Source organism: Ruditapes philippinarum, unplaced genomic scaffold (assembly GCF_026571515.1).
Source record: "Ruditapes philippinarum isolate M1 unplaced genomic scaffold, ASM2657151v2 ctg12032_1_1_1_1, whole genome shotgun sequence".
NCBI lineage: Eukaryota > Metazoa > Mollusca > Bivalvia > Venerida > Veneridae > Ruditapes > Ruditapes philippinarum.
Genome location: NW_026856363.1, coordinates 14020 through 28670, shown reverse-complemented (window position 1 = coordinate 28670; position 14651 = coordinate 14020). Strand labels below are relative to the sequence as shown.

The following is a 14651-nucleotide window of genomic DNA, read 5'->3' as shown; positions in this document are numbered from 1 at the left end:
GTCAATTAATTCTTTCGGGTATTCACGTTTCAGAAAAAAGTCTTTCAAATCAACTAGAGAGTCCTTGAATGTACTGTCATCGGATATTATTCTGCGGTAACGCTTGCCTTGACTGTATGGTATACCATTCTTGCATGCTTTTGGGTGACAAGAGGTATAATGAAGATACTGATGATTATTAGTGTTTTTCACGAATATGTTCGTTGAAAGAGTGCAATTATTTTTGGAAACACGCACATCAAGAAAATCAACACATGAACTGGAAATGGTTTGCGTAAACTTAATCGTCGGATGAAAATCATTTAGATCACGAATGATCTAAATGTTTATTTTCATCCGTTTTTTTTTTTTTTTTTTTTTTTTTTTTTTTTTTTTTTTTCATCATATACATATGTAATTCATGTTAGATTGTGTCTAAATATTGACTTTTTATTCTTAAAAAGTAGATATTTTAGAGATTATTTTAAAGATTATTTTAATAGTTTTACAGTCTCTTATAACTCCTTATGTAGGAGTGGCTTTGTGTTGTGTAAAAATGCTGTGTTTTACTTCTTAAATATATGTAAAGATGCACATAGATGAAACTTAAATAAAATATTTGAGTTGAGTTGAGTTGAGTTATTAAAAACATCATTTGCGTAATTATCATTTTGACCGTACATGTTTTTAAAATTAGTGTATAAGTCATCAGTTGTGAGTGATTCTGCCGTTTTGCTCTCTTTTTTGTACTTAGATTTAAGTATTTTCCAAAACTTACGTGGATTTGAGGAGGCTAATTTATTTAAACGATCACCCTCTTTTAATTTATATTTAAACTTAGCTTTCTTTTTAAACCTATTATATCGTGTCCTGGCTTTAACAAACCTTTGTTTATTTTCATCCGTTTTATTCCTATTATACAAGTTCTTAAGAGATTTAAATTTGATTTTTTCTTGTTTACATTTGCTATCAAACCATAAGTGATTTTCGTATTTAATTATATATTTTTTGTTATTTATCTTACCGAATACAGTTTCAGCTGCTGAATGAAGTAAATTTGTGAATTGTGTGGCAGATTCATTGACGTCACCAGAATTAACTTGTGTTATCAATTTATTAATTGACTCATATTCATTTCTTAAAAGACAATTAAAAGAGTTTACCTTATTTGTGTCAAAAACTATTGTTTTTATATTATTTTGAGTGTTTTCTGATTTCGTACCGTCAAACTCTAATGTAACACTGAATTTAGACTTTAATTCAAAAGACATACACGCATGATCGGAGAATTCATTGAAATCATTTATAGAAAAATTGTCTATATATTTGAAAGTATCATATTTAAGTAGAAGATAGTCTAAAACACTGGCACCCCTATCGTTACAAAAAGTAAAATCTCCTGAAGTATCATTTCCTAATCGGCCATTTGCAATTAAAAAACCGGTCGATTGACATAATTGTAACAGATTTCTCCCATAAGAATCAATGACCTTATCTTTACTACATCTGCGAGAGATACTATCACATTTATAAATGAAAGGTTGATTGTCAACTAAATATTTATCAAAAACAATAAAATCGTAATCATCAGAAGTTCTACTATTCATGTCACCAGTAATGAGAACATGGCCTAAGTTTTCATAATGAACAATATTTGATTCTAAACAATCAAAAAAGTCAAAAGTATTATTTTCTAATACATACGAATTATTACTTATGGGTCTCTTGTAAACATGGTATAGATAAATATCAGTATCTTGTGAAAAAAGAGTTCTATCTAATTTTATCCAAAATAGTCCATTGATGTTTTTTTTTTCAATTATACTTATTTTATCTTTAAGATATGTTTTATAATATAGAGAAATACCTCCCGAAAAACGTCCAGTCTTTTTGTGTTTCGATTTAACTCCATATAAATGATTACTTTCAAAACTATCAATGTTAAGATTTGTTCTATTTTCACTAGAAATCCACGTCTCGCTTAAAAAAATAATGTCAAAACACTTGATAATGATAATAAGTTGATATAGTCAATAAAGTCATGATCCCCTAACTTCCGTTTTAATCCGTTGATATTCCATGCTCCTACGCTAAGGGATAGCTCTTGACCCCCCTAAATAGAGTCCATGTGCTCATGGGTCGCTGAAGTGTACAGTCGTCCATTGATAAAAAGCTCCTTACCGATAAATTTAACGTTTTTCCCAGCATTTTTTGCCTGTCGCATTACGCTATACAAGGGTTTGCGTGCATCTCGAACCTCTTTCGGGAGTTGAGCCCCTATGCCAATGTTAGCTTCCTTCAGGGAAGTATTCTTCTCAAAAGATGTTTTACGCACTAGCTCACGTTGCCTGTTATAGTGAAACGTAGCTATTATAGGGCGAGGTTCCCGGGACGCGTTTCGACGAAAAGGGCGGTATGCATTATCGATAAAGAGGTCCTCCGTGATTTCTAGATGTTTATGGATAATGTCTTGAACGATCTTTTGGCAGTCTTCCGGTCTATCAGCCGGTACTTCCGGTATACCATAGAACACAAGGTTGTCCTTCATTGATTTCATTTCAAGATCAAGTAACTTTTTCTCAGTGTTTGCTTTGTTGTCGGACATTGTTTTGAGTTTTTCTTCAAAGGATGAACAAGACTGTTTAAGTGTTTTAATCTGCTTTTTTGCTTCGATCAAAGCATTATTATTTTCTTCGAACTTATCCCCGATATACGAGGTTGCGATTTCTGTTTCTGTCACGCGCTTGTCAATACCAGTAACATACGACATGGCAAAAATCAGCCAGCATACAGCACTGATTTTCCTATGACGTACTGAAAAATAACGATCTTGATTTAATTATCTGAATAAAAATGCATTACTTGTTTATTAACAATTATATATGCATGACATTGCAAACAAAATTGTAAATATGCTTTAAATTACATGATTCCCCTAGAATAATAGTATACTAAAATGTTCTTCAGTATGTTTTTATTTTACTGTTGATAATCTTGTAAGTGCCATGTAACCAGAGCTGCATTAGTACTACGGGTGTAGTACTTAAGTACCAGTACCAGTACTTGCCAAGTTATGCAGTACTAGATTTTCCTCGGTACTGCAGTACCAGTAATTTTTGAGGGGAAGTTATTAAGTATCAGTGCCATTACTTTTATATATTCATCAAAGTTTGAATAAATACACAGTGTCAAACAAAATAACCGTAAACATTATTCAGCAAAGCAATAAAATCATTATTTACTTTTAAGTAAACATTACATTTTTACAACTTTAATTATCTAACATACTTTTTACAAACAATATTTACAACACATATTCATGTTTTGTAACCAGGTTACAACTGTAATACAATGCAATCATTTTAAATTCATTAAAAACACAACAGTCTTTTGTTGCCTTTCACACCTTCACGCCTCTGGTAAATTTATACAAAAGTAAATATGTAAAAACTTTTTATGGTGCTAACAAGATCACTTGAAATAAATAGGATTATTTAGAACAGAAGCAATTAATAAGTGTTTATTTTTACTCCTTTGTAGTAATAAAAAATTGTAATATAAAAAGCTATTGAGTCTGTTTATCTCAATTTAATTTTTACTTCTTTTTATGATGAATACTATCTTTAAATTTGAAGGAATATTGCACCAAAATATCTATAGGTTTGACAACTTACTTTTTCACAAATAAAAAATAAAACATGGAATTTACAACTTTACTCTATGAAAAAATTGATGACATTTTTATCAAAACCAAAGTACTGCCTTGTAATGCAGTAGCGGTACCACTTTTTTAAGACAGTAATGCAGTACCAGTACCAGTAGTAGCAACATTTTGTAAGAGTTATTAAGTAACGGTACCAGTACTTGCAAAATCGCTGCAGTACGTACTGCAGTACCAGTGCCAGTAATGCAGCTTTGCATGTAACCATAGCAACAATAATGCCTATAAGAAAATGTCATGACGCCAGAAATTATGTTAATGTCACTTGAATCATGTTACATTGGTTATGTCACATTGTCATGCCACAGGGATGCAAGTCATAATTCAAAAATGATGTAAATGTGCTTCAGTTCAACAGGATTTTCGTATGGTAATTTATATACGAAATAGGTTTACCAATATAATTTTTATCTTATTGTATGTGTCAATATCAATAGTAAATATTGAGCCACAACATAGTCTCACCAACTCATAAAGAATTTATCTCGAAAGGATCATGTCATAGTTTTTCATGTCACATTAATAATGCATCTTGGATCATATCATATATATTTACAGGAATCATGTTGCATAAATTATGTGAAAAGTGTTTACCTTTAGATAAATAATTCTAACAAGTCAATCTTGTTTTGAGTCATGATACATGTACAATGAAATTCTAAAATAAATTTTCAATTTTATATAGATCTATTATAAGCACAAAAGGGTAAAATTATAAAGAATTGTATTAGTCTAGACAGAGAATGACGTTTTATTATACATCTATATGTAAATACACAACATAACGTTATACAATAATTTCGTTTAGCATTCCCATTTCTCTCTCAAGCATTTTCATTTTTTTCACCGACCCCGCAGAAATCATTAGTGAAACTTTTTAACTTTAATTAACTTCGTGTAAATAAAGACTTGCTTCAAAATGTGAAATTAAAGTTCACATTACTTAGGATGTTTTTCTTATGGTCATTTTTTTTCAAAACTATTTTCAGATTACGTGTCCGTCAAATCGGGAGAGTTTTGTTTATATTTCAAGTCAGTATTATGCAAAGAATCTAGCAGACGACAGTACCATGCATCGCGTTCAGCTTCAAGGTCAGCTACTTCTTTCATCAACTCATCATTCCTCTGTTGTAATTTTTGACACAACTGTGAATACATACATGCAGAACTATAATAAACAATTTAAGATAGTGTTTAAAATAAGAAGTAAGCTTCATGCATTTTTCATGTCCAAGTAGGCATGTACCTCAGCAGGGTTCGAACCTTCGATCTCAGTTTTGCCTGCAGACACTTTACCACAATACCACCCTAACCCTTAAAGTGGATTATTAATTGATACCATAACTATTTATTTTGCATGTATATCTGTTTAATCATTTGTAAATGTAAACTGTGTATTATTAAGGAGTGTTTTTCAAATCAATCAAATTATGTTTGTTGTAATTTTAATTTAGTCATTGTAATAGTTGTTGTTTTATTATGATGTTTTTTTCGGGGTTTTTTTGGTTTATTATTATATACTAATATTTTTTCAGAAATATTATGTAATTTGTTTTGTATGAAATCTTCATGTGTTACCTTCTTTAAATAAAGATATCATCATCATTCCCTTTTCCTGATTATTATTATGATCATAATTATTATTATCATTATTATAATCATTATCAATAATAATAATAATAATAATAATAATAATAATTAAAATTATTAAGGACAGACTAGTCTGACTGTCAGCTGATGGCACATACTATCCATTATCTATTATTTGAAGAAAAAACTAGAATACAATAGAAATTCAGAATATTTCTTGAACGACTTACTTGTTGTAATGTTTGTAGCTCAGTTTTCTTTTTCACTCTGAATTTTTCAGAGGCTTTACGATTCTGTTCACGTCGTCTCTCAAGTTTAACAACCTCATCTGGTCTCAATTTCTAGAATAGTATAAAATTTTCACCAACTTTAAAAGGTTTTAACTTTATATTCTTTTTGGGTACAGATTACAGTATAGTGAATAGTTAGTGACATTAGTGCCTTAAAACATCCAGACCACGTTGGTATCATATGGTGACATTGAGACTTTGACGGTTACTTTTAGGTTTACTTACATCAAATTTATGTATAGAACCGTTCTAATGGGTTTCCTTTATATACAGCACATACCATCAGATAATATACGTATAAGTTACAATATGTTGATACTGAATAATTATATTATTTAATGTCCATCTTTGTATTGAACTTTATTGTATAGTTTTGAATTGGGATATTGTAGCTATTTCGTGTCAGGTCAAGGGCTCATAAGCCTAAACCAGAGCTGTTGTTGTTCATGTGTGGATTCTAAAAAATTAAAAGAAAGAATTTTTCTTCGTATTGCATTTTATTTGCTGATAGACATGTTGGGTTAATTTACATAGTAGAAACCGCAAATATAATACATATAAGATTATATATGTAGTATGTAATATTATATTACATAAATTGTTAAGCATATCCTATCTTTTTTGAATTCCTTATTAAACTCGATAATTAATTCATTCTTTCCGTGACTGTATGTAATATTTGACCTCTTCTTTCAATAACGGCGTTATTTTGCCTGTACTGTACGACTCCATCTCTGCAAGATGCAGTTTGGTCTCTTCACGACTGTTATTTGTCCATATTTTACAATTTGACTAGCGTAAAAATTAACAAAAATAATCCTAAAGTTGAACTGGTAAATTCTGTATTCGTCAGAATTAATTAAACCCACGTTCTTCCGCGTTTTCTCGTCCTGACGTTGTTGCATGTAGTTTATATTGTAACGTTATAATCTAATCAGATAGACAGTGGAATGTTTTAATATTTCAAAGTGTTATATTATCAAAAGAAACTGTTAAATAAGATGAAAAATATTTTTTTTAATAATCATCACAAAGAAATACATCCACTTTTTATATAAATATACGGTAAACGCGTAAGCAATATAAATAGAGATGACGTTTATATTAAGTTCATCAAGGGAGGTTAGATGTGTTGTCTTCCCCTTAGCTTCATAGGTCTACATGTCAAACATACTTTAATCTTAGATTTATTTTGGAAGAAGTTTCTCGATGGTACATACTAGTAACCTACCTACCGTAATTTGAGTTATCCCTGGGTTTCGGTATAGTGTTGTAGTTTACCAGTATGCTACTTTCACCAGAGTTTAACCATCACATCGTTCCTGGGCAGGCTTTCAAGCAGTTTACCAGTACAAGTGTCTTCACGTTCACAAGAAAATAACTTCTGTACAGGCTACAGTACGAATGACCGTAGAAAAGATTTCACGATCAATTACAGCGAAAATTACCGGAAATCGAACACTGGTCTCTCGATGCGCAGTCCAAATCTCTACCTATTGAGCTAACCAGACGGTTATTTATGTCCCTGTATTATACAGGTATATAGGATTACACTTATAACTTGAACAGACAAATTACAAATTAAGACAAACATTTGGATCAGAAAAACCGAGAGAGACCGTGGAGTATGCCTAGTCATTAAACAGGAATCTCATATATTACAGGAGCCATGTCAACATGGCAATCCCCCGCCGAATGTGTTTGCTCATTGGAAGAATGTATATGTAGTAGAGCAGAATAATTCCATTTTAAGAGGTCTTTTTGTAATGAAAACTGATGGCTGAAGTGATTACAGATTTGAAACCTATATGAATACTGATGGCTGAAAATAACAAAGGGCAATAACTGAAAAATTATGGATAGTAGGTTATTATATTCTTGTGTGCTGTACCCTCCTCAGTAAAATCTATCCACCTATAAAGTTTGAAGTTGGTACCTCAAATACTTTTTGAGAAAAGCTCCGGACAAAATAGTATGAAAAAGAACAAAGGGCAATAACTAAAAAATTATATAGGGAAGAGTTATCATTCTTGCACACAGCATTCCTCCTCAATAAGATCTATCCACCTATGACATTTCATGTTGACAACTCAAACTCTTGAGTTATGCTCCATTCAGGTAAAAAATTAAGTAGGATAAATAACAAGGGCAATAACTCAAAAATTATGAAAGGTAGAGTTCTCATTCTTGTACACTGCACACCTCCTGAGTGAGACCTATGCACCAATGAAGTTTCATGTTGATATCTTAAAGGCTTTTTGAGTTATGCTCTGGACAAAATTAATTTTGAAAAATAACAAAGGGCAATAACTCAAAAATTATGCAGGGTAGAGTTATCATTCTTGTGCACTGCACTCCTCCTCAATGAGATCCATCCACCTATGAAGTTTCAAGTTGAGACCTCAAATACTTTTTGAGATAAGCTCCGGACAAAATTGTATGAAAAAGAACATAGGGCAATAACTCAAAAATTATATAGCAAAGAGTTATCATTCTTGCGCACAGCATTCCCCCTCAAAAAGATCTATCCACCTATGACGTATCATGTTGACATCTCAAACACTTTTTGAGTTATGCTCCACTTAGGTGAAAAAATAAGTATGAAAAATAACAAAGGGCAATAACTCAAAAATTATGAAAGGTAGAGTTATCATTCTTGTGCACTGCACACCTCCTGAGTGAGATCTATGCACCTATGAAGTTTCATGTTGATATCTCAAAGGCTTTTTGAGTTATGCTCTGGACAAAAATTAATTTTGAAAAATAATACTAGATAGGGTAGTGTGTTTCCCAATCTTTTAATGATGTTTAATTAGTCTAGTAACTTTTTCACATACGATCTTTTAAAATAATTTAACAAGCTTATCAAAAAATCACAATACAAAGTATTTTCACAGTGCTAAATATGTATCAAGTATTGTTTTAAATAGAAAATGGTTATATATATGTAGTAAAAAGAATGGCTAAAATTTTCTTCTTTTTTATTTGAAACACGTATGTTATACAAGCTTACGAATTCTCTTTTAAAGAATAACAACATTTTTCACGGGGTTACGGTTACAAGAACATTAGCATAAGAAGTACATAAAACAAATGAAGCTCTTTTTTTCTATTTTATTTCATTTTCTTCATAAAACATATATCATGTTCCAGTGAAATATCACAATATGTGCTTTGTACATGTATATATATATATACACCTTATACATGTATATATACATACCTCACCTTAAAGCAACCCATCTCTATATTCGTCTTAATTTTTATGAAAGCTTTAAAACTGTTTTAATGAGAAATAATTAAGTGGTTTTAACCTTGACTAACACACTAAAACGTTTAAATATGCAGAAATTTATTTAACTCTATCATTAACAAGGTAGAAATTCAAATTAAATCAACTTATTTACTGTCGGTATGCATATAAACATTTCACAAAACATAGGCTATGTATAGCTTTTGACCGACATAGAGCTTTTGACCGAGATCTGGTTATAAAAATGGTCACAGCTTACTTTGTTCTTATACCTGAATTATGAAATTTAACTATAAATATATATTTCTTAAGTTTTATATACATTATATTTTCATGATTCATGTCACTCATCTAGCAGTGTGCCGGTTTAAATGTCTGTTTACAGTAGATCTCGAAGGATAATTCATTATATTTAATCAATAATTCAATCACCTGGCGGGTGACGGGGATTTTTATATCCTCAACCACCCTGCAGGGATATGACATGTATGTTAGACCAAGATTGTTAGACCTTTTCAAACATTCAATTCATAATAATGTTTTACATCTGTCACAGTTCCAGATATAACATATCTCATACTGCAGCAGACATATTGCAGCACTTAGTGAAAGAAGAAAATGAGCATTAGCTAAACACTTTTTAACTGTCGCCGCTTCGAATTAAACTTAATTTAGTGTTTGAAAATAACCGGTGACTGTATTCAAAAGTTACCTTACATAACATGTTTGTATTCCACAAAATATAAAACAGTAGAGTCGTCCATTATTTGACACTGCTGGTCATTTCGGTTGTTAAATTAAACTGTCTTAGAGTTGTTGTGTGAATTCAGTGAATGTACATTTAAATGCTATTTAAAAGGGATTCCACTAAGTGTTTTTTCTTTTACTTGTTGGGAACGGAGATATATTTTTTTCCGGAATTTGTGTATCATTTGATGAACTTGCGATTTTAAGGTCATTCTCTCACCCCGTTATTTCAGATTAAACATTTTAACTGCGCATAATGACCCAAAAATGAAAAACATTATTCACCCAATTCTGGCCCAAACTTACACTTATCGGTTTCAATTAATAAAGATATATTTAACAGTATTTGTATATTATAATTGTTTTGTCAAATTGTATTACAGTAACATAATCTGAATAATATTGTTATATTGATGTTACATGTATATGATATGCATTTGTAAATTTGTAATAAAAAGGAATAATAAGCTTCCACTATCAAAAAGAAAAAAAATAAATAAATAAAAGAAAAAAAATAAAGGTATATTCCTTATTTATCATTTACATATTTTCCATTTAAATGTTTCTCTAAAAACGAACAAAAATCAAATGTAATTTTTTATGTTTTGAGGCTTTGTTTACCCTTAGTTTGGATCTGTGCGCCTAAGTGTAAGGCTGCGAAAATTTGTGCTCCTTAAATTTAATTTATTGTGCTTTAACGAATAAGTAGATTTTGCTGGAAAATTGCATAGTGTCTTATTAGTATATTAGAAATATTGTGTGTGAATAATCCTTGGATATTTCATTTCCTAATTGGATTTCTGATATCAAACAATTGGATATATATATAGTTAGAAGACAATATTTTGTAAATATACATGTATGGTGATATAAATTTTAAACCTGGATATAAAATAGACAACAATGTGCTTTATACGATACAATAGAGATCAATTGTTAAAACTAGCAAACCACCCCGAAGGCAACATGGATTAAGTAATGATACCATTCAAACTTTAAAGGTTATAATCTTTTTCAATATAGAAATTCTAAAGGTGGACAAAATAATAAAAGAAGAGAATGGGATACAAATCAAGGCATTCACCTGAATAATCTGAAAACACTTAATCAAAATTATACCTACAGTTGAATCAAACAGTAAATTACAGGGGGTCGAACATAAAACCAGGAGAAAGTTGATTAAGGAAAATTTGATTCAAGTTAAACCAATTTCTAACACTACAGTCAGTTGGTTCAAAATATATGTCAATATGTTTGATAAACTGCAGATCAGTTAAAAACAAAACGTTAGCCATCTATGACTTTATTATTTCCAATGACCTTGACATGTTGGTTATAACAGAGACCTGGCTTGGGAGTAAAGTAGACAAAGTGTGTCTTAGTGAACTTGTGCCTGACGGTTATAAAAATCTCTCATGTTCCTAGATTAAAGAGAGAAGGTGGTGGTGTTGCCATTCTTCACAAGACCTCAATAAAAATCAAAATTGACTCGTCAAGTAAAGAGGGAGACTTTGAACAATTCGAACTTCATGGACTGTATCATTAGTGTTCGTGACTTTTCAACCCGCCTTGTTGTAATATATAGACCTCCTCCATCCAAAACGAATGGCCTAAGTACTTCAAAAATTCTTGAACAATGAGTTTCCTGATTTTCTGTCGAAATATGCTGAAACTGACAAAACCACAGTGTTTCTAGGAGATACAAACTTTCACATTGATAAACTTGATAATCGTGATGCACATTAATTTCTTATCCATCCTGAACACATTTGGATTAAAACGGTTAGTCAATGAACCGACACATGTAGCTGGACACATTTTAGATGTAGTCATAACAAGAGAAAATGAAAATATAGTATCTGATATTAAATAACTGATCCTGGATTTTAAAACTTCAAACGGAAAAGTAACAAGTGACCATTTTGCTATCCTAATGAAAGTTAATGTTCCGAAACCACCACCTATTTCGTAAAACAGTCACATACAGAAAATCTCATGATATAAACATTGAAGATTTCAAAAGCAGATATTAGATCATCTGAAACTTTTTGGTCCTAAACCAGACAGCATGGCAGAAGCATCAGAAAAATATCACACTGTCCTTTCATCTTTGTTAGACAAACATGCACCTGAGAAAACAAAAACAATTGTTCTCAGACCCAATGCCCGTGGTTCAATCAAGAAATACATGATGAAAAACACATTAAACGTAACTTGAAAGAAAATGGCAGGGAATCAAAATTAACTGTAGATCATGAAATATACAGAAGTCAGTGCTTAGTTGTAAATGATGTAATTGAAAGATCTCGTGAAACATATTACAAAGACAAAATAAAATCGTGTGGTAATGATCAAAAACAAATTTTCAAAGGTAACAAATCATCTCCTCGGAAACAAACCTGAAGTTAAGCTCCCATCACACACTTCTGCTAAAGAACTAGCTCAAGATTTTAGTGATTTCTTTGAAAACAAAATTGAAAAAATCAGATCTGACATAGCATCTAAAAATGAATGTATAATATAACAAATGAATCTAATTCAACTCAAATACAAAAGCCTAAAGAAACATTCAGTGAATTTGAAGTTATTACAGAAGAGCAAGTTCTTAAGCTCATATCAAAGTCATCTACTAAATCATGTGAACTAGATCCGATACCGACTTGGCTCCTAAAAGAATGCAAACTTGAAGTATCACCATATCTAACGCACATGTTCAACTTATCATTTTACACCGCCGACGTACCTCCACGCAATAAGACTTCGATAATCAGACCACTATTAAAGAAAGACAATTTGGATCAAGAAATTATGAAAAACTTTAGACCAGTTGCTAATGAAAACATATGACTCAAAACTTCTAGAATCTGCGGCTGACTGTCAGTTTGATATGTTTCTCAACACTAACATCTACATGAACCAAATCAATCTGCATACAGGAAATTTCATTCCACAGAAACTGCACTTATCAAAAAGTGCAAAATGACATTCTCCAATCTCTTGACAAAGGCGAAGTTACAATATTAGTTAATGCTCGATTTATCTGCTGCCTTTGACACGATTGACCACAACACTCTTCTTAATCGACTCGAATGTGACTTTGGTTTTACTGGAAAAGTGCTCGCTTTGGTTGTAGATCTTATCTTCAGTGGTCGCTATCAGACTGTTTGTATTGATGGAGAACTATCTGACCCTGTGCATATGACATACAGTGTCCCTCAGGGCTCTATATTAGGACCAAAATTTTACATACTTTTCACAAAAAACCTGTCGGCGAAATTTGTCGAAAACATGGTCTGCAATGTCACTTCTATGCTGACGATTCTCAAATATACATTTCTTTCAAACCGTTGGACAACACCAAAACTGAACTTGTACTTGATTCTGTCTCAAAACTGCTTAAAAGAAATAACATTCTGGATGAACAGCAACATTCTCAAACTGAATTCAGACAAAACAGAACTTATAGTCTTTTCGTCGGGTAGCAATACAGACTCAGTGAAAAATTATAACTGTCAATGTGGACCAAGCTGAAATCAAAACAGTCATCAAGTGTAAGGAATTTGGGTGCATTCCTTGATTCAAGGGTTAATATGGAACATCATGTTAGCTCCGTGTGCAGATCTTCGTATGCCCAAATAAGTAAGATAGGACGTATTCGAAAATATATCACGAAGAAGCTACAAAAACACTCGTTAACTCTCTCGTGACATCAAGACTGGATTATTGCAATGCTCTTCTATATGGTATACCTCAAACAAACCATGAAAAAACTTCAACTTGTTCAAAATACTTCAGCCCGTGTGATTAAACGTACATCTAGGAAAGATCATATTACAACAGTGATGAAAAGATCTTCATTGGCTGCCAATCGAATATAGAGTGAATTACAAGATCTTATTACATACTTTCAAGTCACTGAAACAACAATCTCCATCATATATGCAGGAAAATGATTCAAGTTTATTCCACTTCCCGAAATCTGCGCTCTTCAAATGCACCTGTACGATTAGTGCAACCAAAAAAACTAAACTGAAATTTGGTGAAAGGAGTTTTTCGGCATCAGCTCCTAAGCTATGGAATTCACTACCAAGTCATCTAAAAAACTGTAACACAGTAGAAAGTTTAAAAAAAAAATCTTAAAACACACTACTTCAATTTAGCTTATGGAAAATAATCAGTGACTGTTATGAATGAATTTTATAAACAGTGAATACGAAGTATCTGTTATTTGAATATTAGTTTTATTAAAAAGTTTTTTTTTTTTTAAACAAACAATTTTTTAATCAATTTAGTATTTCTATTGTTTTATAACGATGATTTAGCAAGATCTTATCTATTATTATAAATCCATTGCTAGCATTTTTAAGCACAGAATATTTTTCTTTTTTTTTTTAAATAAAAAAAAAAAACAAAAAAAAAAACTAACATTGATTTATCATAATAATTTACATGTGTTATATATAATATATGGCTCCGTGAATGCAGAGGGGTCAGATTTCAAGAATATTTAGTGTTAAGGTGTGGGGCGTGGCCCTTTCCTCCTGTGGTGATAGTAGTGATGTCATCCTGGGGTCTGCATGCGCTGTGGGGAGGTATCTGACTCCCTCGGTACTGGACCTTGGTGTAGCAGTACTCATGCTATCCAGGTTCGTTAGGTTCAATATTCTTTTTTAGTCTGATGTCGCTGTATTCATTCTTTTATCAATCGTTCATATATTTTCTGTTTGTAAAGTATGACAACAAAACAATGAAAATCATCAATATGCATTTAAAGTAGCTTTTTTAATATTTATTTTATGAGTTTATGTTAAAAGGCACATTATTTCTTACACATTTATATATTGAAGACAATTTTAATGTATGACAATAATATGTAAAGTGAATTTTAAGGATCTTTAAGTTATAATTTGTATTAATATGTAAAAATAATTCCATAATTTATACTTTTAATTAGTTAATGCAAAATATTTTTAATGTTCATAATCCTGTTCATTTATATTGTTTTAGACATATATGATTGATGTAAAGCGCCTTTGAACATTTTAATGAAAAGGGCGCTATATAAATGTGG

At 31.2% G+C, this 14651-nt stretch overlaps 1 protein-coding gene across 1 annotated transcript; it reads right to left on the bottom strand.

Annotated features, from left to right (window-relative positions):
• Window positions 1-2092: 2092 nt before the first annotated feature.
• On the bottom strand, window positions 2093-2749 carry LOC132746296 (uncharacterized). The gene has a single exon (XM_060735401.1). It carries the CDS (start codon window positions 2747-2749, stop codon window positions 2093-2095), a length of 657 nt encoding a protein of 218 aa, XP_060591384.1.
• Window positions 2750-14651: the final 11902 nt, after the last annotated feature.

Bases quoted from the DNA above. Each gene is read 5' to 3' on its own strand.
- LOC132746296 (XM_060735401.1), bottom strand. From the start codon at position 2,749: ATGTCGTATGTTACTGGTATTGACAAGCGCGTGACAGAAACAGAAATC.